The 27846-nt window shown below is 29.8% G+C and overlaps 1 protein-coding gene across 1 annotated transcript; it reads right to left on the reverse strand.

Moving 5' to 3' along the window:
- Nucleotides 1-154: 154 nt before the first annotated feature.
- Nucleotides 155-27846, reverse strand: LOC111612857 (translin-like). Its single transcript, XM_023354130.1, has 6 exons — nucleotides 27725-27846; nucleotides 21352-21445; nucleotides 11966-12062; nucleotides 4540-4655; nucleotides 489-568; nucleotides 155-421 (listed from the first exon to the last, which is right to left on the reverse strand). The coding sequence occupies exons 1-6, from the start codon at nucleotides 27794-27796 to the stop codon at nucleotides 182-184; spliced, it is 699 nt and encodes a 232-aa protein (XP_023209898.1). The 5' UTR covers nucleotides 27797-27846; the 3' UTR covers nucleotides 155-181.

A 27846-nucleotide genomic window follows, 5' to 3' on the forward strand; every position in this document is an offset into this window, starting at 1 on the left:
AGAAATCTTATGTTGAAAATACAAACATTTCATAGTTAGATTCAATTATCATTATGTAAATAAAGAATAATTTTTATCCCTTTTAATAAAAAAATATTACAGAAAATTACATGATGGCCCAAATTATTTCACAAAACTTTTGTAATAATAAACTTCTGAAACTGTGTGTGAATATTTCTTTCTATTCTTGAGGCAGAATGCTGGTATTAGAATTTTCGGGTTTCATTCCTCTAATGGATAAATCATAGACAATTTCTTCTACTTTCTTTAAATCATATTTTAAGGCATCAAATCGTTTTCTAAGAGAATCATTTTTTAAATTCAACAAACGAAATCCTTTATTTAGTTCAGTAACAAAGCGAGAAATTTTGACAGGATAAACATAATTTCCAGCTGTTACACTATTCACGGCAAATCGTGACTATAAAATAAAATGACATGTTAATTTTTTAAATAGTGATTTATAATAATTATATATAAAATTTTACCAATTCATCAGCTAATGAAAGCAATCCCATTAAATAATCATCCAAATCAAGATGAAAACCATCTTCACAATTTACATGTACTGTTAAAAAAAAAAATTAAATTTTATATTGACAACAGAAATTACACTAACAACATATAAAATGCTTCTAATCAACAGTTTAATGGAATAGCATGTCAGAACAGAACCACCATTGTAATTAAAATTTGATGTACTGTACAGTAATTTTAACTCAGGAACAAAGAATAGATTGAAAGTTGATGTTCTTACAGGATGTCTACCAATGGGCAAAACTGAAACTGAATACTTTAAAATGTATTTATCAGAAAATGTTGACAGTGACTTTTTGAATCTAGAATAATTAAAGGAAGGGGTGAAAGTGTATATATTTTTCCATAATCTTACTTTTTGAATACACTCAAAAAAGTAGGGTAAAATAGGGCTCCCACTTGTCCTACTCTGATATACTCTTCTTTGTGATGCTGTGATAATTTTTTTGTTCATTAGATTATTTAAAATGTTAGATACATGTTTTAAATTATATGGCAAACACTGGAAGCTAGGCAATTCATTTCTGCCCTAATTATAAATTATTATTGTCATATTTGTACCCAAACCAAGAAATGTCAATTTATTGATTGAGAATTGTGACAAATCATGTTCACAACAAATATAGCCTGGAATATTGAACAGAATGATATAATTTTGATTATTGCATGAAACTTAACAAATGACCATGTTAAAGGCATCAGCCAGCTCCTCTGGAGATCTGGCCTGGATTCCAGAAAGTGCCATTAATAACACTATTGCAGTTGTAGAGCATTCTACTGTTAACAAAAACAAACAAGCATCCTATATCAAGAGTATAAAAATGTCAGCGCTTCCACTGGCTATGTATGGCCAATAAAAAGTTAGAAGTTTTACTTTCCATGAGCTTAATGTTTGATCAGTTGATTTTGAAAGTGGAGCAAGTCCATTTTATGAATTTGAATGAGTCTATTACTGCTTATGAATATTTTTAGACTTATTTTATATTTTTTTGGTTTTATTTCATATAAATTTAATATGCAATAACGGTTATCTGCATTAGGTGAAAAAAATAATGATTTTGGTATGTGCTCCACTTTTTCCTATAAAACTGAATAAGTTGCATGCATATAATTATATTTCTTACTTTAGATGATGTAGATTTTTAAAGTACAGCTGTCCCTTGATAATCCGACAGGATTGGGACCAAAGGGCTGTCGGATTACCGAAAGTGATTACATATTTGGCATTGCTTTGCTAGCAGTAGCCTACAATATTTCCTACTTCAACTGTTCGAACAGAAATGCTCACGGAAAACACACAAAATGTGTGTCATCGTGTAAGAATTGGGTGGGGAGATTCACGTTGCGACATGCTTCTGTGCAAGCAGACACGTAACGGGGACGGTTACCTTGACGGGAGGTGCATCGGACTACTGAGCATGTCGGATTACAAAACGTCGGACTATCAAGGGACAGCTGTATTCATGATAAATGGATGGTACAGTACATAAGATATGCTTTATTACCCTCACATTTTTCTTTAGAGTGAACTTGCCTCACTTTCAAAATCAACTCACTGTAAATATTGTTGACAATATAAATTACAAGTAATAAATTTATTGTGAATTGATTAACATAAAATTTATGTTTTTAACTCGTAATAAGAATTAGCTTTAACTATTTTTTCACAAAATGGACTTGCCCTACTTTCAAAATCAATGCTAATTTTATATTACCATGACTCAGCAAATGCTAAAATCAGTTTATAATGAATCATGAAAGCTTTAAATAAAGAATGTATTCTGTAGTCAATAATTATTAAATATATTTAGAATATATCATAAAACAAATAATTTAGAAATAAATTCAAAATAGATATCAAGTCATCCAAACAAAAACATCTGAGATTTAAAAAATTATGATAATTTCAATGACAGTCAAAGTTCTTAGGATTTTTCTTTGGTAAAGATAAGCTTGGTGGTTCAAAGCAAAATGTAGAAAACTGTGATAAGTATCTTAAGCTTGGCACTTTGAAGCAGTACTCTTAAAATTTTTTTGTTTTCTATATTTTGCTTTGAAGCATCAAGTTTATCTTTACCAAAGAAAAACTCCTAAGAAAAGAAATTTGACTGCCATCAGAATTTTCATAATTGGTGCAATAATTTGTTTAAATATATATACTGTATATTTAAAAAACTTTAGTTAAAACTTTTCTACCCCAGTAAGAGAGAGTAATGCTGTATTCTCAGATACAGCATTAAAAACTCTTACTTGAGAATATGGACCAGATCCTATTTTAAACAGCTTTGTATAACTCCATTTATATAGTTTTCATGGATTAAAATGAAGAAAGTGACTTACTTATCCTGTCACTTCTAATATTTATACTTATTAGTTTCATCATTCTTAAAAATAACTAAAGATTATCATTTTCTGACTTATTTTCCCTTTTACATTCTATAACAGCAGGAAAGTAATTATGGTGATCAATCGAATTTTGACCCCTCCTTCAGTTTATTTTTATTTTTTTTTGCATTTCTTGATGTTTTGACACAAGTCAAAAATGTAACAGCATCCTTACAAAATGATGTGTGTATGTCTATTTTGCATTATATCTCAGGACTAGATGAACCAAAAGTTTTGAAACTTGAAAGGGTTATTTCTATATTTGGGGCTTCAATGCTATTAAATTTTGGTATTTTAAGGTCAAGAGGTCATATCTCAAGTGGGATCAGATTTAATGAAATTTTACTTCTGACATTTACAATCTTTTAAAAATTCATCTCTATCCTCAAAATTATATTATAAAACAGCAAAAGGCTTAAAAATTATTTTTAAATAAAATCTCATTAGCACAAAGTTAAAATTGTGTGTAGTGCCATTTATAGTGTTTTTTAAACAGAGAAATTTCTCATAAGGCAATAAAATCACTTTCACTCAAATTTTCAATATTATTTAAATTTTATATTGTACAGTAATTGTACTTAAAAATAACTATATATATAACTGAAAATTGTTGGACTTCCTAATGGTTGCTTTAACTTCCTGTTCAAGTACTGGGGAAGTTGAGCAAGAGCCCTTGCCAACTTTTATAAAGTGTAATTTAATATAATAGCAATATTTTGTATTTATTTCATATGAACAAATAAAATTTATGCACCGACTAGTCCCCACTTATAGAAACATTACACAAATGAGAACTTCAGAAACCAAACAGAAAATAAAGGAAAATTCTGTTTATATGTTGATTCTGTATTCTGAAATGTAGATGTTCCTTTTGGATACAACAGTAATGTTATTTGAATATCTGTTTTAATATGTTGGAATTGAAAGGTGGACACTAATATCAACAACATCTCATGTTTGATTCCTAATCTTTTGTGCATTCCTAATCTTTTTCAAAAAGTTAAGTATTGATGGATATCTAAGAACTTTCAAATACAAGAAAGTTTAAACTTGATTTATACTGCTATAAGTGACTGATGCTTTGTTGTGTCTGTTATGCTGATCTATTGACATTACAAGCATTCCTATTTTCTATTGCATACTGATTTTCTCTGTTCTTATAAGAAGAAATGAAAGTTTAAATATTTTTTAATTCAAGTTTCTGGACTATACCCACACTACGAAAACAAAAATTTTTCTGTATTATCTTTGCATTGCTTTTCAGTAGTAGTTTTCCTCAAATTGGAATCAAACTTTACAATTTATACGTATTTCCAGTTCTGTTCATTATTTTGACATGGAAAGTCATCAGCTTAATTAACTGGAAGTCAGTAAAATTGGATGATATACCCATTGAAAAAGTTTTGGAGAGAATACTGAATTCTATAATTAATTATGAAATATAAATTAAATTACATATGTATTTTGAATTTTCAATAAGTAATTCACATTGCACAGTCTAGCAATGCAGAACAGCTTGAAAATTCAAGATATGAAACATAATTTTTAATTGTCTAAATTCTAAAAAATTACTTTTTAATCATATGTTGTTACAATATAAATTTTGTAATTACTTACCTCCCAAAATTTCTGCAGCTTCTTTTCTTTCCAGAAGAGTTTCAGTTTGAAGATATTTGATAAGAGCAGCCAAAAATACTAATCGTTGAGTTATAAATCGCCAATGATCATGATATCTATTATATGAATTCTTTTAATTAGTATTATTAATTATTAGTTTTATAACTATTGCTATTGCTACTACTTTACTAATACTATAACACACTTTAACCATTTGAAAGCTTTATCAGCTGTAAGGGTAGAAGGATAAATAGGTAATGGTTCCAAGTAAAACTAGGGGTGAGGCAAAGATGTATATTGTCCCCTTTATTATTCATAATTTTCATGGATAATTTAATAAAATAATCAAAACTATTGACAAACTTCAGTTTGGGAAATATAAAATTTGGTTCTTTATGCAGATGACATTGTCCTACTAAGCAATAAACCTGAGGACTTCCAGCAATCTTTAAATAATTTAGAGAAAAGTTGCAGGAATTTCGGTATTTCAATCAGCTACGAGAAAATGAAGGTTATGGCTATTAGTAGAGAGAAAGAGACTTTAACAGTTAAACTTGGTAACAAATGCTTAGAGCATGTCAATAAGTTCTCATACTTGGGAACAATCTTTAGGGATGATGGAAAGTTAGATTTGGAAATCAGAAATAGATTAAACAAAGCAGTTTAGGCAGGGCACCAATTGATCAAATATATCTGGAACAAAAAGAAGTAAGCAATAATACAAAACTAGCTGCGTAAAACACAGTTTTTAAACTTATATTGACATATGGTTCTGAGAGTTGGGTGAGAAATATGGGAATTGACCAAAAATTAGAAGCAGCAGAAATGAGAGTTTTTAGAAAAATTAGTGGTGTTAATAGATGGATACAGTGGCAAAACCATATTAAAAATGAAGACATAAGAAAACAAATATTCAGTCAAGAGTAAGCAAGGCTAATCAGAGATGGTTTGGCCATTTGAAAAGAGCGGGAGAAGACCAACTGGCCAAATAGGTATCTGAGGCTAAAATCAAAGAGAAAGAAACCAAAGGTGGATTGATAGGGTTAAGCAGGCTTTAGAGGAAAAGAATTTAACTTTAATCCAGGCTTAAAACTTAGTCTGTTGATAGGAGAGTTTGGAAAAAAGTAGTGGATGGTAGTATAAAAGTTTGATTTTTTTTACCATGTTGACCTGTACACCCTCTGGGTATCAGCAGGAATGGATGATGTGATCAGTGGAATACAGTAGAACCTCGAAAACTCGGCTCTCGATAACCCGGCACTCTGGATAACTCGGCCACACCCTGGCAGGGCAAAAAAATCTTTAGTTAATTAATTTTCATTATAGACAGCTTTATAAAAGTATAAAAGCTCTCATAAAGTATTTTTCTGAGGTCTGTCTTATCAGGTAAATTACTGTACACAGTGTATTCATTAATTTTCATTTTCATGTNGATTAATTTTATGGAAGAAACCTTTCAAACAGCTGTAGTCTGTAAACTGCATACATGCCGGGCTGTGATTGGCTGGACTCGTAGAAAATGGATTCATAAAAACTGAAACGTATCTACTGTGTTATGGGGGGTCGACTGTAGCTATTCCTTTACTTCAGTCTGCACAGTATTTGGCATTGATGTCATCCAAGTATTGCATTTGCATCATAACCCAGGTCATAACTATATGAAATGACAAGGAACAGTATTTCTCACACTAACATTCTTCTTTCACCCCTTACTCTCTGTTTACTTTTAAACTTGAGTGAGGCTACCATTGCTGCCCTCACTCAAGTCTAAGAGTGAGGAGAGTTTTTGAGTCATGAGAAGTTTAAGAGTAAACAGAATAAAAAATATCACAAGAAGTTGACTATTATCACCAGATGAAACAAAAACAGACCAAATACTACGCTACATGAACAGCCACAAGGTAAAATAGAATTCATATATTCATATTTGTCTAATTCAGCCTTTTCTTTTTCTATTGAGCATTGTCATGTTTAAATGACCATAGTTTGCATATACAGTCGACCCCCCCATAAGATCATAGATACGTTCCATTCTTTAGGAATCCGATTTCTTACGAGTCCTTCCAATCATAGCCCGACACGTGTGAAGTTTACGGACTATGGCTGATTGAAAGGTTTTCTTCCATAAATTTAATCAATTCTAGAATAATCCGACTCAACATTTCCAAAATACGTATATATTTTTTGGAAATAATCCGTATAAACTACGCTATAAACAAAAAATTGTAGGATTACTTACCGAGTATGCACCATTCGACATCGCCATTGCTAAAGCTTGTTTTCGTCGCGGAACAACTCAGCAAATAGCGGCCGATTTCTAACAACTTATTTTTCTGCGAAAACTTCGTTGAACTTTGGAGACATCATTANTTTTAAAATGTGAGATCATTGTGAATATTGCACACCTTAGGGAGTCAACTGATAAACAGATCAATAATATATCATCAGGATCAGTTCCATACCAAATTTATTGTTCCATATAGTAAGGTAAAAATTTTGAATGGAAATTATGTGACTTCTAATCCAGATAGGAAATTTATATATACAGTGGGTGATCAGTTAATGAACATAATCCGTTCCAAGACTTTGTTCATTAACCGATTATTGATATACCATAGGTTTTTATGGAATTTGATTAATTTGTTCTGAGACTCCAAAAAATAAAAAGTATATACTTTTTTACTACTTTTATTTATATGTAATAGTAAAAATACATATATATACAGTCTTACATTTTTATTAGTCATGTTTTTCCCGTTTGTAGGAATTAAAGAATCTGTCCAATGTCAATTGCTTTTCTCTTTTCTTCAGGATTTTTTGGAAGTAATTAATAGTATTGTAATTGTAGAGATCCCCAACCCCATTAACCTTATTCTGGTTTGGATGATCGTTGTTCTGACATCCTCCCACTTCTTCAAAAGATCTTTAGTAGCAGATGTCAACATTAGTCCTCTTTCGTCTTCCTCTTTTTCAAAAAGAAAACACATCTTGCTGAGTTTCTTGGTATTCTTCATTTGAGAGTTCTTGGAGTTCTTCTGTCGTCAGATCAGTTTCAGGTTCCATTATGAGTTCTAAAATGCTCTATATTTCTCAGATGTGATTTTCATTACTCCAGTAGCAGCTTGAGCTTGATATATCTTTCATAGCTAAGATTGTGCCTACTGTAGACCTGACCTGTTCAAGCCATACTGCCTAGCAACATCAGACATCTGACACTCCTCTTTTTAGGCTCCATAATATTATCAGTTTCTTTTTTAAATAAAAAGTTCAGAAAAGTACTTACAAAAATTCAGAGAACAGAAATCAACTAGCCCACAAAAAATTATTTAAATGCAAGGCCCGGATGAAATTCAAAATTTGGTATTAAAACGTTAACAAATATCCAATGGGACAGTTAAACTTTCACCTTTCATAAATAAACTCTGATGCAAAACTTAAAGTTTTGTCCAACAGTCTCGCAAAGACTATAAAAAATTATTTGTCAGAAAGGTAAACAAAAAGCTGGAATTACAAGGGAGAGTTTCAAAATTCAGAGGAATACTATCTGATTGGTATCGGGTTGAGCGTCGATGTTGACATCTCCTGCACTCTGAAAGGTTTCGAATTGTTACCTGAAGACAAGGGAAAATCAATTGGTATTCGTTATTTTCCGTTGCTTCTTTTTATGTTTGTTCAGTAAAGTGTTTGTTGTCCGATAATAAAAATCTTTCACGAAAGTGTTTGTTATCCAATTTGTTTGCTATCCGAACTGTTCTTTAACCAATCATCCACTGTAGTTAATAGGGGCTTCTGGCCTTAAAAATCAAGACTAGATATGAAAATCTTAATTTATCTAACTCTGTTCCTGAGATTAACAAAAGGATGGATAGACAGACAGCAGTGGAAATGTATAGGTCCGCAATTTGAAAACTGCAGTTCAAAAATAATTGTAGGAAAATTAAGAGTTCAATTGCAGATGAAATTGAATACTCAAATATTCTTAACAACAATACTTGAAATAACTGAAATGAAGGTGGCTATCAGACTGATGCTTTATAATTTAGAAAATATAAAATTATTAAAAACTTAATAACTTATATTCAAAAATTTTGTAACCATTTGTTTCAATAATTGATTTAAAAACTCCTTATATTTATTTTTGATTACCTGTAATATTGATCTTTGGGAATTTTTGCACTTAATTGCAAGAACTTGCTTCTTACTGTAGCATATTGTAAAGTTCCTTTTTCACAGATCACTGGAACTAAAATTAAATTATATTGAAAATAAATTATAAACAATTCTATTACAAATTTAATTTCATAATTACAAATTAAATACAATTTTGAATAATAATTAGAACTAAATAATTAATCCACATTTTTTTAAAACTTACTAAAAAAAAAAAATTAGAACTCAAAATATTATAACACAAAAGATGACAAATAAATAATTTGTTTAGTTTAAAAGAATTTGTAAAATAATTTTAAAAAAACTATATATAATAAACATTTGTAAATTAAAACATGTATAATTCAAAAATATAAATCAATAATATAATAGCCAAAAATGTTAGTTCATATTAAGTGTAAATTAACATCTAAAATTAAAGCAATGTTTTTATATTTGTTGATAACAGATATTCTTAATTTTTCAAATACAAGTTTGATTACTGATAATATATGATTCCTGCAAACATATTGCAGACATTTTTGATCACATTATAATTCAATTTAAGATATTAATACAATATTACAAATGTTCTTGTAACATAGAATCCAGAAGTTAAATTTGAATATTTCAATTTCAATTACTTTATTCAATTTATTGAATATGTATTGAATAACTGAAATTTCTTTATTGGAAAATCAAATAGAGTCTACGTATTTGCTCCCAAAGACAAATCTATACAAATAAAACTAATGATCAGTCTATTTGTCAGTTTGGATGTTTGTTGCTGCATCACATTAAAATGCCAGAACATATTTTAACCAAACTTCATATTTCAAATCTGTCAATTCAGGAGAAGGTTTAAATATACATATGATCTCAAAATTTACATTATATAAATTAAACTGTAATGGATTTCTGTCTTTTTCTTCATGTCTATTTTTCTTCATTTTTTGTTAAAATATAATATAAACAAATACAAAATAAGTATGTTAGGTAAAGGATTCCATATCTTTCAATGTATCTGCAAGACAGCAATAGGTTGTTAGTGATCATGAGCTATTGCATTTATATAGTAGCCTTCCTACCTATGCTAAGTCTATACAAGCCATCAGCCATGCCGATGATCCACATTCAGAAATTTCTGATTATATATCTGACTATCATAATATTAATTATAAGTTGACTATATCCAAAACAAAAAATTTTATAGACTTATGGGATATTCTGCAGATATTCTCATCTAATAAGTTAGTAAATTTGAAATATTTATATTTTCTTGAAAAACACTAATCAGTACAATACATACAAATCTACTTTAGGCAAGAATTATTAAATAAAATCATTTAGTGACTGTCACAAAGTCAGGCTGCAGTTTTTAATCATATTTTAATTTAAATAATCTTCTTTCAAAATGAATCAAAACAAATTATTTAAATTTTTAAAATGTGAGATCATTGTGAATATTGCACACCTTAGGGAGTCAACTGATAAACAGATCAATAATATATCATCAGGATCAGTTCCATACCAAATTTATTGTTCCATATAGTAAGGTAAAAATTTTGAATGGAAATTATGTGACTTCTAATCCAGATAGGAAATTTATATATACAGTGGGTGATCAGTTAATGAACATAATCCGTTCCAAGACTTTGTTCATTAACCGATTATTGATATACCATAGGTTTTTATGGAATTTGATTAATTTGTTCTGAGACTCCAAAAAATAAAAAGTATATACTTTTTTACTACTTTTATTTATATGTAATAGTAAAAATACATATATATACAGTCTTACATTTTTATTAGTCATGTTTTTCCCGTTTGTAGGAATTAAAGAATCTGTCCAATGTCAATTGCTTTTCTCTTTTCTTCAGGATTTTTTGGAAGTAATTAATAGTATTGTAATTGTAGAGATCCCCAACCCCATTATCCTTATTCTGGTTTGGATGATCGTTGTTCTGACATCCTCCCACTTCTTCAAAAGATCTTTAGTAGCAGATGTCAACATTAGTCCTCTTTCGTCTTCCTCTTTTTCAAAAAGAAAACACATCTTGCTGAGTTTCTTGGTATTCTTCATTTGAGAGTTCTTGGAGTTCTTCTGTCGTCAGATCAGTTTCAGGTTCCATTATGAGTTCTAAAATGCTCTATATTTCTCAGATGTGATTTTCATTACTCCAGTAGCAGCTTGAGCTTGATATATCTTTCATAGCTAAGATTGTGCCTACTGTAGACCTGACCTGTTCAAGCCATACTGCCTAGCAACATCAGACATCTTGTGCCCACTTTCTACCTTGGCTATTATCTCTTACTTGGTTTCTACGGTGAGCACAGTTCTTGACACTCCTCTTTTTAGGCTCCATAATATTATCAGTTTCTTTTTTAAATAAAAAGTTCAGAAAAGTACTTACAAAAATTCAGAGAACAGAAATCAACTAGCCCACAAAAAATTATTTAAATGCAAGGCCCGGATGAAATTCAAAATTTGGTATTAAAACGTTAACAAATATCCAATGGGACAGTTAAACTTTCACCTTTCATAAATAAACTCTGATGCAAAACTTAAAGTTTTGTCCAACAGTCTCGCAAAGACTATAAAAAATTATTTGTCAGAAAGGTAAACAAAAAGCTGGAATTACAAGGGAGAGTTTCAAAATTCAGAGGAATACTATCTGATTGGTATCGGGTTGAGCGTCGATGTTGACATCTCCTGCACTCTGAAAGGTTTCGAATTGTTACCTGAAGACAAGGGAAAATCAATTGGTATTCGTTATTTTCCGTTGCTTCTTTTTATGTTTGTTCAGTAAAGTGTTTGTTGTCCGATAATAAAAATCTTTCACGAAAGTGTTTGTTATCCAATTTGTTTGCTATCCGAACTGTTCTTTAACCAATCATCCACTGTAGTTAATAGGGGCTTCTGGCCTTAAAAATCAAGACTAGATATGAAAATCTTAATTTATCTAACTCTGTTCCTGAGATTAACAAAAGGATGGATAGACAGACAGCAGTGGAAATGTATAGGTCCGCAATTTGAAAACTGCAGTTCAAAAATAATTGTAGGAAAATTAAGAGTTCAATTGCAGATGAAATTGAATACTCAAATATTCTTAACAACAATACTTGAAATAACTGAAATGAAGGTGGCTATCAGACTGATGCTTTATAATTTAGAAAATATAAAATTATTAAAAACTTAATAACTTATATTCAAAAATTTTGTAACCATTTGTTTCAATAATTGATTTAAAAACTCCTTATATTTATTTTTGATTACCTGTAATATTGATCTTTGGGAATTTTTGCACTTAATTGCAAGAACTTGCTTCTTACTGTAGCATATTGTAAAGTTCCTTTTTCACAGATCACTGGAACTAAAATTAAATTATATTGAAAATAAATTATAAACAATTCTATTACAAATTTAATTTCATAATTACAAATTAAATACAATTTTGAATAATAATTAGAACTAAATAATTAATCCACATTTTTTTAAAACTTACTAAAAAAAAAAAATTAGAACTCAAAATATTATAACACAAAAGATGACAAATAAATAATTTGTTTAGTTTAAAAGAATTTGTAAAATAATTTTAAAAAAACTATATATAATAAACATTTGTAAATTAAAACATGTATAATTCAAAAATATAAATCAATAATATAATAGCCAAAAATGTTAGTTCATATTAAGTGTAAATTAACATCTAAAATTAAAGCAATGTTTTTATATTTGTTGATAACAGATATTCTTAATTTTTCAAATACAAGTTTGATTACTGATAATATATGATTCCTGCAAACATATTGCAGACATTTTTGATCACATTATAATTCAATTTAAGATATTAATACAATATTACAAATGTTCTTGTAACATAGAATCCAGAAGTTAAATTTGAATATTTCAATTTCAATTACTTTATTCAATTTATTGAATATGTATTGAATAACTGAAATTTCTTTATTGGAAAATCAAATAGAGTCTACGTATTTGCTCCCAAAGACAAATCTATACAAATAAAACTAATGATCAGTCTATTTGTCAGTTTGGATGTTTGTTGCTGCATCACATTAAAATGCCAGAACATATTTTAACCAAACTTCATATTTCAAATCTGTCAATTCAGGAGAAGGTTTAAATATACATATGATCTCAAAATTTACATTATATAAATTAAACTGTAATGGATTTCTGTCTTTTTCTTCATGTCTATTTTTCTTCATTTTTTGTTAAAATATAATATAAACAAATACAAAATAAGTATGTTAGGTAAAGGATTCCATATCTTTCAATGTATCTGCAAGACAGCAACACATCACATAACCTAAAATATAAATTTTCGTCTACAATTACGTATCTTTTACAATTACAATTTTTATTTTATTTAATATATCTGTGTATATTAAATAAAATAAAAAATTGTTTTCTGTGAAACTCTGTAGCATTATCTGTAAAGCCAGTATAATAAGTCCTGATATTAGAAGATACGTAATTGTAGACGAAAATTTATATTTTAGTAAGTCAAGGACATTGAGGCATTTTAATTAAACATCACATAACCACTTGATGGGCAGCTGATATTGTTATCTATAAGAAAGTTATACTATTAAAATATAGTATTATGTTTGAAGAACTAATATAAAAAGTAATTAGTGAGAAATTAGCAAAACATGAAAGTTGGAACTACACATATGCTTGGTGGATTTTTTGAAACATTTCATGTTGTATTCTTGGTTACTTAGGTCTAACTATATTGGTATAGGTTTTATTTATATAAAAACGTTAAATTCTGTTAAAATATAATATAAACAAATACAAAATAAGTATGTTAGGTAAAGGATTCCATATCTTTCAATGTATCTGCACTAAATTTGATATGAATATTCTTCAAAACCTTAGAAAAATACCGTGGAGTCTTCATCCCCAGCCACTCCTAAAGTCCAAGCAATTTTGTGTTTTGCAGTTTCACTATTGTAAATACTCAGGTCAATAAATGTACATTTTAATTACTAAAAACCATTGTTTTTAACACCTTCTTCCAACCCAACCTCACTAATACTCCACCACCTCAAAAGCTTGAGCAATGCCAGGAACATACAGCTAGTAAGTCTAATAAATAGGATTGCAGCATTTCTTCACATTTTTACATCATGAATGCACTTAAAAACAAAATTTGTTTTACCATTTCATGAAAAGATGTCTTAAAGCTTTAATGAACTAATTATTTCTATAATTGCACTGAATACCCCCATGATCAAAAAGTATAGGAAATGGTTCAGTAAACACAAGATTTGATTTTATTCATCAAAATTTATTTTGTCCCCTTCAAAGTAGTCCTCTCCTACTGCAATGCACTTATGCTAATGATTTTTTCCAATACTCAAAACATGTGTTAAAGTTATTTTTGTGAAACCCCTTAAGAACTGGCAGCAAATTTTATTTTATGGCATCAATCAACTCAAAAATGATGACCAAGAAACAGAACATTTACTCAAGGAAACAGGAAAGAGAGACAGTGCCATATCAGGTGAATACAGAGCTTGCAGAACTGTGTTATTTGTGAATTTTCAGCCAAAAATTCGTGAACAACAAGAGCATTGTGAGCAGGTATATTATTGTAGTGCAAAATCCATGAGTTTTCTCACCACAAATCAGGTTATTTTCTACAAATTACTTCATGCAAACAATGCAAAATGCTCAAATAATATTCTTTGTTGACAGTTTGGCCAATTGGAAGAAATTTGTGATGCCCAACACCACAACAATTAAACAAAAAACAGTCAACATGATCTTGATTTTTGATGGATTCTAACATAGTCTTTTTGGTCTTGCGTTCAAGCATCATTCACTTGATTATTGAGCTATATCGGTGTAAAAGCATAGTCCACATATCATCATCTGTAATGATGTGTTTTAAGAACAATTTGGCCTGAGAACAGCACTGTGGAGTCGGAGTCATGGAGTTTTAGCTGGAGTCAGTGTCGTCAAAAAATCCGCCGACTCCGACTCCTTTTTACTTACCAACTTGTAATGTATATAAAACGGAAAAGTATTGGAATCGTGTCAAATTTGACCCTCCCAAGTTTTTTTTTACAAATCTACAGGTTTGGACACCTCCCGAACCCATCAAAAAAAGTCAATAAAAGGGGAAAAATTGTATGTGTGTGTGTGTTGGCGTCTAATTTGTTTAATATTTTTATTTTCTGTTCCAAGATATTAAACAATATCTCAGAATGGGTAAAGTTTAAGAAGCAAAATGTGGCACTGTAGTTTGTGTATAAAGGGGTATTAATACTATTAAATTTTGGTTCTTAATTAAAGGTCAACAGGGTGAAGACATAAAAGTGGTCATGTGTCATATCTCTTAATGAATATTTTACTTGTTATTAGCATTCAAAATTTAAAAAAATAAAACTTGTCTCTACCCTCAAAGTAAGTTTTTTTTTGTCATTTTATAATAGTGTAGGTTCCAGACAAGGTTCAAACTCGAGTAAACTGACATTCTTGTGCGACACAAGATGTAAACAACGAGACTCGGAACTGTTAAAGTATGTGTCAAATTATCTGTCAAGGTCTTAGCGGAAGACAAACTCTAACATGAGTGCTTATAAATAGGTAGATCATTGACTCGCGAGTCTATAAAATGTTGGCCAAGATAAACCTTTTCGAACAAAAAAAAAGGAGAATTTTTGATAGATGAAAGATGAAAATGATCGTTAAATTCTTAGATGTCAAAAAAATGGTAAACAATGGCCTGAATTATGAGTGCAGGTGTTATTGTTTTATAAACAGTCACCGAGCAGAGTCGACAAAGAGGTATCAGATGGACACCTCAAATCAGATCTTTCCCGCGACCCGAAAAGGTTTCGTCTTGCATCTAGAGACAAAGGAGAGACCAATCGGGAAGTGAGGAATGGGACAAGGGACCAATCCAAAATGTGAATAGTGGGGGAAAAACTATAAAAATCAGAACTTCAAGGTCGAAGGAGTGTCTCCTCTGGATTAAGCCTACAGTTGGGCTTTATCTATTGTGTTGTGCTACTGCCGAACACCTAAGACACTGCAGCTTAACACCGAACATCTGCATCGTCCAGCGATCCTTCTCGTCCGCCCAGACTACGACCGATCACCCGAACTCTCGCCATTTCATAGGAACACCGAGATTTTGGAATTGTCCAATATCGATGTAAGCATAAATTTGAACAAATAAACGGGTTTTCTCTTGTAAAACACTTGTTCTTCATTTGCCTCCTTCGCAACCGCCCACCTATGCGGTTTCCCTTAGGCTCATTCTGACGCGGGATAAACTGTACTCCCCTTAAAGTCAGCAACCTTACAATAGTACAGTAAAACCCGTTAAGATGTTCTCGCCTAAGATGTTAGAATGTGTATGGGGACATGATTTAGTTCAACCACTTTGACACTTAATAAATAACTCCTGTGTTAAACCATCTGACTCCAATTCTGACCACTCTGACCACAGAAATTATTAGGCTTCAAACAGGGTGAACAAAATCATGCCCCCCATACACAGTCTAACATCCACACATATAGGAAAAAAACCTAGAATCTTTTGCATATCTTGAAATTTCAAGGTGTCTAGAGTCCAAAAATGTAAAAATTTGGGAGGGGTCATTTTTTGACTGAACGCTACACTTTTTCTCTGTTATATATAACAGCTGGAAAAGTAAAAATTATCGAATACATATTTATATATTACTTAGAGAAGTCTTTTAACTTTGGAATAAAAAGTTTCTATGCTGTATCTTTATTAGAACTCTATTTATTGAATCTTTTATTCTGAGGTCACATGATGACATCAGAATTTCCGGGTCTCTTTCGATAACAAGTCCGCCCCTGGTCGGAGTCGAATGGTAAGGAAAAGTCTGAGTCGGTAGATTTTTACGCGACTCCACAGCCCTGCCTGAGAAAGCATTTGCTTGGCTACTCAAACACATTGTTTTCGGGAAAAAGTTTAACATTTTCAGGACAAGTCAAGAAGCAACATGCCACAAGCCCAAATGATCTTTTAAAATTGCTTGATAAGATCCAAATTATACTAGAACATGTTCAATAATGTCCCTAATTATTGAACAGTGATCACTGAGCACCAAATCTGACTTGAGCAACATGTTTTTCATCAATTGAAATGGATGGTCTACCAGAGCATAGTTCATCTTTGATGCATTCTCTGCCTTCCTTGATTGAACATTTTTTACCAGTTGAAAATTCTTGTTCTTGTCATCACCAAAGGCTTTTTTGTGCAACATTTTCAATGTTTTTGAAACAGTAATTCTGTTGTGAGAACAAAATTTAATGCATATTCTATGCTCAATTATACTTGACAGTTTGAAAAATCACTAGTATAAAAATTCATTACACACAAAACACATTTATTTGCAAACGAAAATAGACAATAACATATGGATTGCTGCTAGATATCAATAAAAGTAGTACCAAATGACAAAAAAAAAAAAAAATGACAACAGCACCCACTTGCACATAAATAAACCATTCTTGAAACTTTTTGATCACAGTAGTATACTACATATATTTCTACAGATCATGCCAATAAAAGTACCAAATATTAAATAGTGAGGAATTTTTTTTTTTACTATTTCAATAGTAATTTTCTAAGTTATAAAGATAAAAATAAAAATAAATTCTTCAGTATATCACTTATACCTACATGATTTCATATATGCCAATTAAAGATTCAGTGTATGAGACATATGTAAAATGGATAATTTTAAAATTGTTAAAACAAAAAAAGACCAAAGATCTATTTATATCTTGCAAAAAATTTTTAAAGTTTTACTAAAATAATTAATACTGTTATGTTACAAATTGCTATACAAGTAATTTTGCAAAATGTAAAGATACTTTCACAATTCATCATTTTAATATTTTTTATAAAGTTGGTTAAATAATTATTAGAAGTTTAATCATTTGAATTAGTTTTTAAAGTAAAAACTCAATTTTTAGATTATATTTTTAAATTAATTAATTTGTAGCCTACTAATAATCTGAAAATAAATGTTCATTATTTAATATATTCTTAATTCCAAGGAGAGTAACTTAAATATAATAATAATAATTTGATATTATATATATTTCAAACACTTTTCTGAAATTACAATAATGAAATGAAAATATAGATATGTCTTCATTTAAATTCAATCTTTATATGAATATAAATTATTTACATATATCTTAACATTTTTATTTGCACTTTGTAATTATCTATGTAAAGAAATAATACAAGAGAGTCAAAATAAATTCAAACTGATTTTTTCGTGTTGAAGTATAGTGCTAATGAATTTTGGATTTATAATACTGTATGGAATATTTTATCAATGTATCTATCCAAAAAAAATTACATAACAATATGATGCTTTGTTTAGTTATAGAAGTACACAGAACAAATTTAGTCTGCTGTTCACCTATGGCAAAATTGAGCAGTATACATTGTTGAAATTTTACTTCCATTGTAAAAAAACAAACTATAAATACTTATGAAATACTATATAATATTATATTATTAGCTATATTATAAATGCTATACTATATCACACTACAAGCTATATTATAGTGAAGGTGGTTTCCATGATGCACAGTATTTTGATGGTTCAACACATTGTTTGAATGATGCAAATCAACCTTGAAGTAGATCTATAGACTCTTGTGAATGTGTTGACTGAATTCATTTACAGTTGGTGTTGTCATTAAAAAAAACTGCCAAGTTATCATTGATAAACTTGCAACTTATTGAATCTCTCCCTTGAGAGTCTATGCACTTTAGCATAATCATTAGCACTTGAAATATATTTATTTTCAACAGGTTCCCAGATCTGATGACTGACAAAAGCACTCTATGAAAACTTGTAATTTGTAGTGGCTGATCTGGGAAATGCATTTCTGTGATCAGCTGTCACTGGTAATGAAATCTGACAACAACATGATTTCTGAGAGCAAATCAACTAGCAGTGTGGAAATCACCATTATCTCCCATTTAAAACAAGGCAAGAGTTGTTATGTCAGCTATCAACATTACGTTGATAGCTGACATAACAACTCTTGCCTTGGTAACTGTCACCATCACCATTGCCAAATAATAATGTACCAATATGATGTGCTACTATATACGAGGCATGTTTTTTAAGTAAGTACAGTAAACCCCGTAAAATAAGATAGATACGTTCCGTTTTATATGAATTCGTGTTTTACAATCACTTAAATACATGAGCCAATCATAGCCCGGCACGTATGCAGTTTAGGGACTACGCCTGTTTAAAAGGTTTTCTTCCATAAAATTAATTGATTCTAGACTAATTTGACTCAACATTTCCAAAACACATATAATTTTTTGGGAATATTCCATATAAACTATGCTATAAACAAAAAATTGTAGGATTACTTACTGAGTGTGCACCGTTCAACTAAGCCATTGCTTAAGCTTGTTTTCGTTGTGGAGTGGCACATCAAACGGCGGGTGCGTGTTTTCTGATAAGTTATTTTTTTGCAAAAAATTCACTAAACTTTAGTGACATCAGTAATATAAATATAATTTTTATGGCTGTTAAATAATAAATGGTTTTTAGTAGGTCCACTGCTCATTTAGACTGAACGGTTTGTGCAATATCCGCTCTTGGTCTAGATTTGACCAATCCTGTCGCAACACAAGTCGGCGATGACATTTTACCATAATATACGAGTTTCTTTTAGCGTGTTTATACAAATCTGTATTATATGAACCCGTTTTATAGGAGGGTTTATTGTACTATTTTAAGATAGGACTGCTGCAGTGCTACGGTTGGTGTTCCATAAATGTGCACTGAATACCTACATCTGTTGGTTAGCCACAGACACAATTACGGAAGCATTCATTCATTTTACGTTTGTTTGCGTGTGTTTAAAATGCCTCAGACATTTGAAAATCCTGCTGATTGAGAAGTATGCGCAGTAATTCATTTTTTTAATGCAAAAGACGTGAAAGTGGCTGACATTCATCGGCAAATTAGCGAGGTGCATGGAAAAAACATTATGAGTGATGGAATGGTAAGAAAATTGGTTAGAGCATTTAAAGATAGCGGTACTAATATCCATGACAAGGAGCGTAGTGGGCAACCATCTGCCATTACTGAAGACTTGGTGCAGAAAGTTGTTGCAAAAGTTCGAGAAAACAGACACTTTACAATTTCGTCATCCAAAACAAAAGGCACGACAAGCTCAGTAAGGGGATTGTTTTGCTTCATGACAGTGCCTGTCCACACGTGGCTGAACAAACTCGAAATCTTATCACATCTTATGGCTGGGAACAACTTGATCACCCTACGTATAGCCCTGATCTAGCAACTAGTGACTACCACTTGCTCCTCCACTTGAAAAATGCATCTAGGCAGTCAGCGCTATGACGACAATGTCAAAACACCATGCTGCAGTGGTTGGCAAATCAGGCAGCAGGTGTCTATGAGGATGGAATTCAAAAGGTAGTTATACGATAAGAAAAGTGCCTTCATATTGGAAGAAATTACGTTGAAAAGTAGATTAAAGTACAGGCTTTCATGTAAGAATAAAATTATTTTAAAAAATGCAGTTTTTTTTTTCAATATCAAAATGGTACTTACTTAAAAAACATGCCTTGTACAACAGTCACCAGACAATACCATCTTTCAGTTCTGCATACTCTCTTGTATCATATCCATAGGAAATAGCCCAATCTCCATACCAATGATTGCAGCTGCAGAACACAATGCATGCCTTTTAGTTACTAAAGTAGTGAATGAGTTTTAGGTCAAGAAAAACATTTCGTGCATCTGACATCCATTGCACAGTTTGAATTTGACACACTATGACTTATTTAAAGTCAAAGTAATGAGGAACTAATTTCCCTGCCCATAATAATACTGTGTTTTCCTGAAAATAAGACCTGGTCTTATATTAATTTTTATTCCAAAAGACACATTAGGTCTATTTTCAGGGGATGTCTCGTCCAAAGACACTCATTTGGGTATTTACAAATACTTAATTATAATTTGTATAATCATTTATTTTAAGTATTAATGTCAATAATAATATTATTTTATAATTTAATATGTCTGTTGTGGGTTGCAACAAACGTATTAAATATGACCATCTGGCTGACAATCTTGATTCTCAACTGGGGTTTATTTTAGGAGTAAGGCCTATATTACGAGCATCCTGAAAAATCATGCTAGGACTTATTTTCCAGTTAGGTCTTATTTTCAGGAAAATACAGTAGTAGTCAAAGCATAAGAGGCAATTTTAAAGAACATCTCAAAGCATGGTAGAAGTGATGTCAGAAGTCTTTTGAATTCCATGAGGAATACTTTCAAAAAGATCATAGTTACTATGCTGTAGAGTCATTATCATGAGAAGGAAAAATATCAGTCAATTTGTTTTGAGAGACCTTTATACATGCATGCAATCATTCAAGTTAAGTTTATCATTTTTACAAATATTGAGTGCATGAAATTATACTCAAGAATACATATATTTGAATTTATATATTGAATAAATAACATTATTGTATAGAATTGCATACAAAAAATTTGTTGTATTGAGATTTGATTTGATTTATGCTTTAAAAAACTATAAAACTATATTATAAATCACAAATGTAAATTAAATATTACTTTTTTCGATTCCATCTTGCTGGTGGATACCTTGTAAAATATTTAATATTTCTCTTCCAATTTGTTCCAGGTCACGAATAACAAGTCTAATTTCCTAAAGATTAAAAGAATCGCATAAATCAAAAAATCATTTTTTTAGATAAATACAATAAAGAAAATTAATTTGGTAATAATATATATTTTATTCTGAAAAATCCAAACTAATTACAGCATGAGGTTGTTCATATCAGAAAAGTTTGGATTAGTAAGGTGTTCTGTGTAAAGGAAAAGACAAATACATTTACTCAAAAAAATTTTAAATATATATATCAAATATATTGTAAGTTAAAATGTGTATTACATGCTAATTTTATGAATTTGTCATTTTTAAAATATACTGACAAGTATTAAGAACAGATTTAAAAACTTGTTCTCAATTCTTCAGTATTAAAAATATCAGAATGTAGACTATTTTAAGGCAAAATTTTGATTTTGTTAGTATAGTTTGTTAGTATGTGCTGTATTATAACCACCAAGAATACGTTTTATAATTACTAATTCAAACTAATCATTCACTACATTTAGTTAGAAATTTTATAAAAGTATATTTAGTATGGTTTTTGCAAAAAGTTTACACTATTCTATTCTAAAAATATGCATATTTCACTTGCATTTACTTGTTATAATTAAACACAGTTCAAAATTATATAAATTTCTAATATTAAACTGGTAGAAACAGCAAAAATATATAAAATAAAAAGAAAATAAAACTGGTTCAGATTAAGTAGAATTTGGATTAGCAAGAGTTCATTGTATATTCTTTTGCAAAATAAAAAGAACATGACTATAAATCCAAATAAATAATGCATAGTTCCAATATAAAAGTATATTATTTATTTACATTTACTTGAGAAAAATATAACTTTTATTTGACTTTTAAATAAATTTATATTGCAATAAGGTTTTATGTTTAGAAATTGAAATATACCAATGTATCTTTGATTGATTCAATCAAACCTGTATTGCACAAGAAAAACCCTTTTGATGAATTTATCTAAAATAATTTACTTTGTCTTAATTATTATAAATATGATAACTTCATTTTATTTTCTTTTGTTTAAAAAAAGAAACAACAAGCATTTTATAGATTACTAGCTTACCCTTGCGCATTGCTGCGATCTCAGAAGAAAGGAAATTCAAGCAAACTCATTATGATAAAATTCAATTTACATTTTATCATTTTTATTGAAACTTATTATTATTATTCATTTTCATCAGGAAAACATTTCAAAGTGTCGTTTCAATTCTATTTATTTATTGGAGTGTTTGTGGATACACGATATTTTTTGTTTTTCCGTCTGGTGCGTACACGAATAAATCGGAAGGTTTTTCGACGCGTGAGCCGGCCACATACAGTTGTCCATGCGAGAAGCACGGATTCTCCAAATTTAGCCCACACACTCGCAGCGATTGTCAGAAGTGCGATATTCCCCATTTTTATATATATTTTTTAATCCTTTATAATTTTAATTATTTAATTGCTCCTTCCTCTCTTCCTTGGCATGTTGTGAAATTTCTGATAGTTGGATAATAAACCGTTTTATTGTAATTTGTCTTTTTAAATTATTTTGAGTCAATATTAAAATTTGGAAAAGGTGATCCCTAGATTGGTAAAATACACCAATTTCTTCCTACAACTCCGGTTGTTGTTCGGGGTACAGTTAAGGTTTTAACGAAGTTCAAGCGAATACATAATTAGCAAAAAAAAGTTGAAATAAAGTGATTAAACAAAAATTATTACAAACATCGTAAATAACAGTTCACAAATGCATATATAGAGATATTTTTTGAAGAGGGGGAAATGGTCTTCACAATTTGAAATCGATCGAACACACACTGCTCGAATGCTCATGTAAACGCGCATCATCTATCTTAGGATAAATGCCAGAAACCTTCGCGGGAGTGTATTAAAAAACTTCCCAAAGCTTCATGGCAATCGTACTATGCCAGAAACCTTCACAGGAGTATATTAAACAACTTCTCAAAGTTTCACGGCAATCAGATAAACGGTGTGGTAATGCATGAAGGACACACACACACACACACATTTATTTTTATATATATAGATTTATTTTTTCACTTTACTATTTTATTTTAATTTACCATAGCACTAACGCTAATAAAACCTTTTCTTGTGAAGTATTAAGATTGATTTAATATGCTTATCTTACTGATTTTTAAGCATTACTTTCTCTTGATTTACATTAAAATATAAATTCCATTGTAAAAATATATATTTTGACTGCTTTATATTTACAGAATTAATATATTAAAATTATCATCATAATATACTAACTCAATAACATTCAAACTGTGCTCCATTGACTGCAAGTACCCCTGAAAAAACCCTGTAGAAATGATAAATGATAAAATTGATAAAGTGCAGCTGTAGTTAATTCACTACGAAACTAACATTTTAACATGCCTGACAAAGATTTTGATGTACATCTAAAATCTTTGTCAGGCACTATCCAATTCAAACAAAGAACAGTCCAAAAAACAAGAAATAATTAAAATTCAAATGCACCAATCCAATGCTGATAGACAGATGATGTAATCAATCATAAATTTAAATCATAATGTGCTTGCCAGGCATGAGATATGAACGAAAGAAGAAATTAATTTTTAACACCAGATTCTTATCATATAAAAGTTTAAAAGCACTGTCTATCGACGTTAATGAAGTTTTGATGAGTAAAATGCATAATGCCAATAGACAGTGCCTTTAAATTTTTATATCATGAGATATGCATTTTTCTTTAAAACTGATGCAGTGACCATTCTTTCTACTTTAAAGATCTTCAGGGCTTCATCTGTCTATCAGCATCGAATTGATACATTCAAATTTGAATTATTCCTTGTTATTTGGATTCCTTGTTGAAATCAAATAGTACCTGACAAAGATTGAAAACATTAGTTTTCTAGTAAATTAACTACAGCTGGACTGAATCAAGGTATTGTAAAGATGTATTTTTGTTTGAGAGATGTTTGATTTCTTATCATAGAAAGAAACAATGAAAATTTCAATAATTTAGTAAATAAGTTCTTTTTTAAAATTTTTAATATATAATTAAGGGATTTAAAACCAAAGCTATCTTTTTTCAGCTATTTTATTTTTTAATGTATACAGGTAGTAACAAAACATTGAAAATATTTTAGGAATAGATTCTGGGGTCAAAAATAAGCTTAAAATCCTGTATAAATGTTTTTCAAAAATTTCACTTAATTTTCAAGATCTGATCTGGTCTGCCAAAAATAATCACATTGAAAATCAATTTTAAACGTTCCACCAAAAGGATATTTGTTTTCAATTTCTGTGGAAAACAAATATTATCAAAATGAATTTATATTAAAAAACTTGCTTTCCAACTATTAAATGTGATTTAAAGAATGTTTAAGTAATTATCAAATTCTAATATATATTGTAAATTTAACATAATTTGCATTTGTAAATAATTACTTTCTAGTTTTAAAAGAATTTTATAGACAAATAGATCAAATATCTATGGGTTCAGTCATGAGATTGAGGTTAGCAGAAATTTGTATGTTAGATGCTGATTGTTACAAAGCCAATTTAAAAAGTATAAAGTTTTTTGATAGATATGTTGATGATATTCTATTGATACATCATGATGATTATTTCAACAGAAAATATTGTGAATTATGTTAATATCATTAATAAAAACATTCAGTTTAAATGTGAATTGAAGAAAATAAAGAAATTAGTTTTTCAGATATTACAGTGAGTAGAACTGACAAGTATACTCAAGTAAAGTTAGAAAAACAATTAATTTTAAATCTTACTGTCCTATAGCAATTAAAGAAAATGCCTTTTTAATTGAGTTAAAAACCATTTACAAGAACCACCTTAGAAGAGGGCATAGAAAAAAAAACCAATTATTTAAAAAGTATTTATTAAATGGATTACAGCAAGAGTATTAAAAAATAGTATGATAAATATTTTTGTAATAGTTATGATGCAAAAAACAAAACAATATATTTCTTTTCCATATATTAAAGGATTGTTTAAAAAATGTAAAAAACAATTTAATAATTATTCAATTTTGTTGGCACCCTCCCAAAAAAAAACAGGTTATCAGGATTACTGATTAAAGATTAACAAGAAGAAAAGAAAAAATTAAGAACAGCTGGAGTTGTTTATAAAAATTGTGTGTACATGTAATCAGTCAAAGTGTTACATTGTTGAAACAAGGAGACCATTGGAAAGATTAGAAGAACATGAAGCAGCCATTACATTGAAAAATGTCAGTTTACCATGGTTCCAATGTTGTAATAAAACTAATAATATAATAGATAAAGATAATATTAAAACTTTTTATAAAGAGAATAATAATCTTAAACATAGAATCAAGGAACATTACATCATAATAAAATATGATATTAAATTTAAAAAAATATGGCAACTGCATCACATTGAGATAAGACTTCATTTATAATGTGTCTTTACACGACTCGAATTATAAAATAGTATTTAGGGTCTAATATATTTAATAATTTATTGTAGTGACAAGCTCTATCAAGGAGGCCTTAGTGGAATCATCAAGGTGGAATTCATTTGGAGGTAACACCAAATATTTTATTAATGTTCAAAGAAAAGTTTCTTTTTAAGTGCTAGCTGCAAGTTGTTCTGACTACATATCTAGAAATCAGATTCAAATGAGATTTTTTCAAATCATTATTATTATTTTTGAAACAAAATATTAAAGTGATAAGACCAACCTTACAGTGTATGTTACAAGGATCACTCACTTCTTTGTAACCTCTCCCATCTTGTCTATGTTCTCTGCACATCTCATCTGAATTATGTCACATCCTACAGCACATGTTATACTATCCTCATGTGTATATGTATTGAACCGATAGAACTATTAGCTCCTTTTTTCCCCTTTTTAAACTATGTGTATATATCTTGCAAGTCATGTTGGTTTAACTACCACTATCTCAGGACTGAAGAGGGGCATTAAGCCCGAAATGCATATCCGTCTACACCAATAAAATAACCTTTTTCCTCTGAAAGTGTTCCTGTGTGATATGTTCTCAACAGCAACATTGTGCTAAGAAAATACATATAATAGAGAACAACAAGCAACCAAGATTTTTGATAAGGCTTTGTTTACTAACACTCCACGAAACCTTTTATAACAGTGTTGTCTCCGTAATAAACTTCACGAACGTTTTCGACCTCCACCAAGGTCTGCTTCAGGTGGAGTATTGATTGCATCCGTCATCTGGAGGCCTGGGAGATTTTATAAAGCCAACATTGGGGGCACCTGCATCAACTTTAAAGACGGAGAAACGATCGCACAGGCGTGGAGGTACTTGTTCGAAGAATTCAAACTGGGACAAGCGGAGGGATGAAACAAGATACACGCAATTATTTACATCTCGGGCGTCATCGTTCCAATGGTCAAGGGAAGACATCGTTTAGTCACCACCTGAAGCAGACCTCGATGGAGGTCGAAAACATTCGTGAAGTTTGTTACATTGACAACACTGTTATAAAAAGGTTTCGTGGAGTGTTATTAAAACTCAATGCAGTGTTAAGTTATTAGAAGGCTTTGTTTACATTTATTACCATAACAAGGGCAACATTTACTTACCTCAATCTATTGACAGAAGCATAAAAAAAAATACAAAATTACTTTTACTGTCAAATATATAGTTGACAACTATAGTATTAGTACTTTAGCAGAAAATTTGAAAAGAACCTTTTTTTGGGCAGACAAAAATCCCAAAAACAAAGTGAAATTTGAAAAACATTTATAGAGAATTTTAGGTTTGTTTTTGACCCTAGTATCTCTGAAATATTGGTACAGAGTTTCATTACATCCTGTATATATATTATATATTAAAAATATAGTGAAAAAATTTTCCTTATATGCATACAAAAGCAGCACATTACTAAACAGTACATACTAATACTTTTATAAATATGTACTTAACATTGAAACTTCAGCAAATTATCCATATAATCACCATAGAAGTTTTGAAGATTAAGAATTTATTAAGAAAACTGTCCATTACATGAATGCCTATCATTTTGTATGTGAAAACCATGAAAAATTTAAAATTCACACATTTAATAAACATGTTAAAATTATAGAATTATTCACATTTTGTTAAGAAATAGAATGAAGAATTTTCAATTCATACAAATATAACAATATATTTTTTGTAATTTCCATTTGTAATGTGCACTCAAAACTGAAATCAAAGTTGATCAGCTAACTGGAACTTTGACAATAAATATTGGATAAAATTTATTTTCAGCAAATGACAGAATAATTTTGAATATAATCTGTCTTTGTTTTACCTCTCTTAGATCTTGTTCTGCGTCGATATATTTTTGAAAAGATGCGAATATATCACTTAAAGATTGATCCATAACAATATTTACGAAACCACAAACTTCAATTTCAGACGATCCGCTCAATA

The sequence above is a fragment of the Centruroides sculpturatus genome, unplaced genomic scaffold (genome assembly GCF_000671375.1).
Source record: "Centruroides sculpturatus isolate CEXI.00-Female unplaced genomic scaffold, Cexi_2.0 scaffold1689, whole genome shotgun sequence".
Classification (NCBI taxonomy): domain Eukaryota; kingdom Metazoa; phylum Arthropoda; class Arachnida; order Scorpiones; family Buthidae; genus Centruroides; species Centruroides sculpturatus.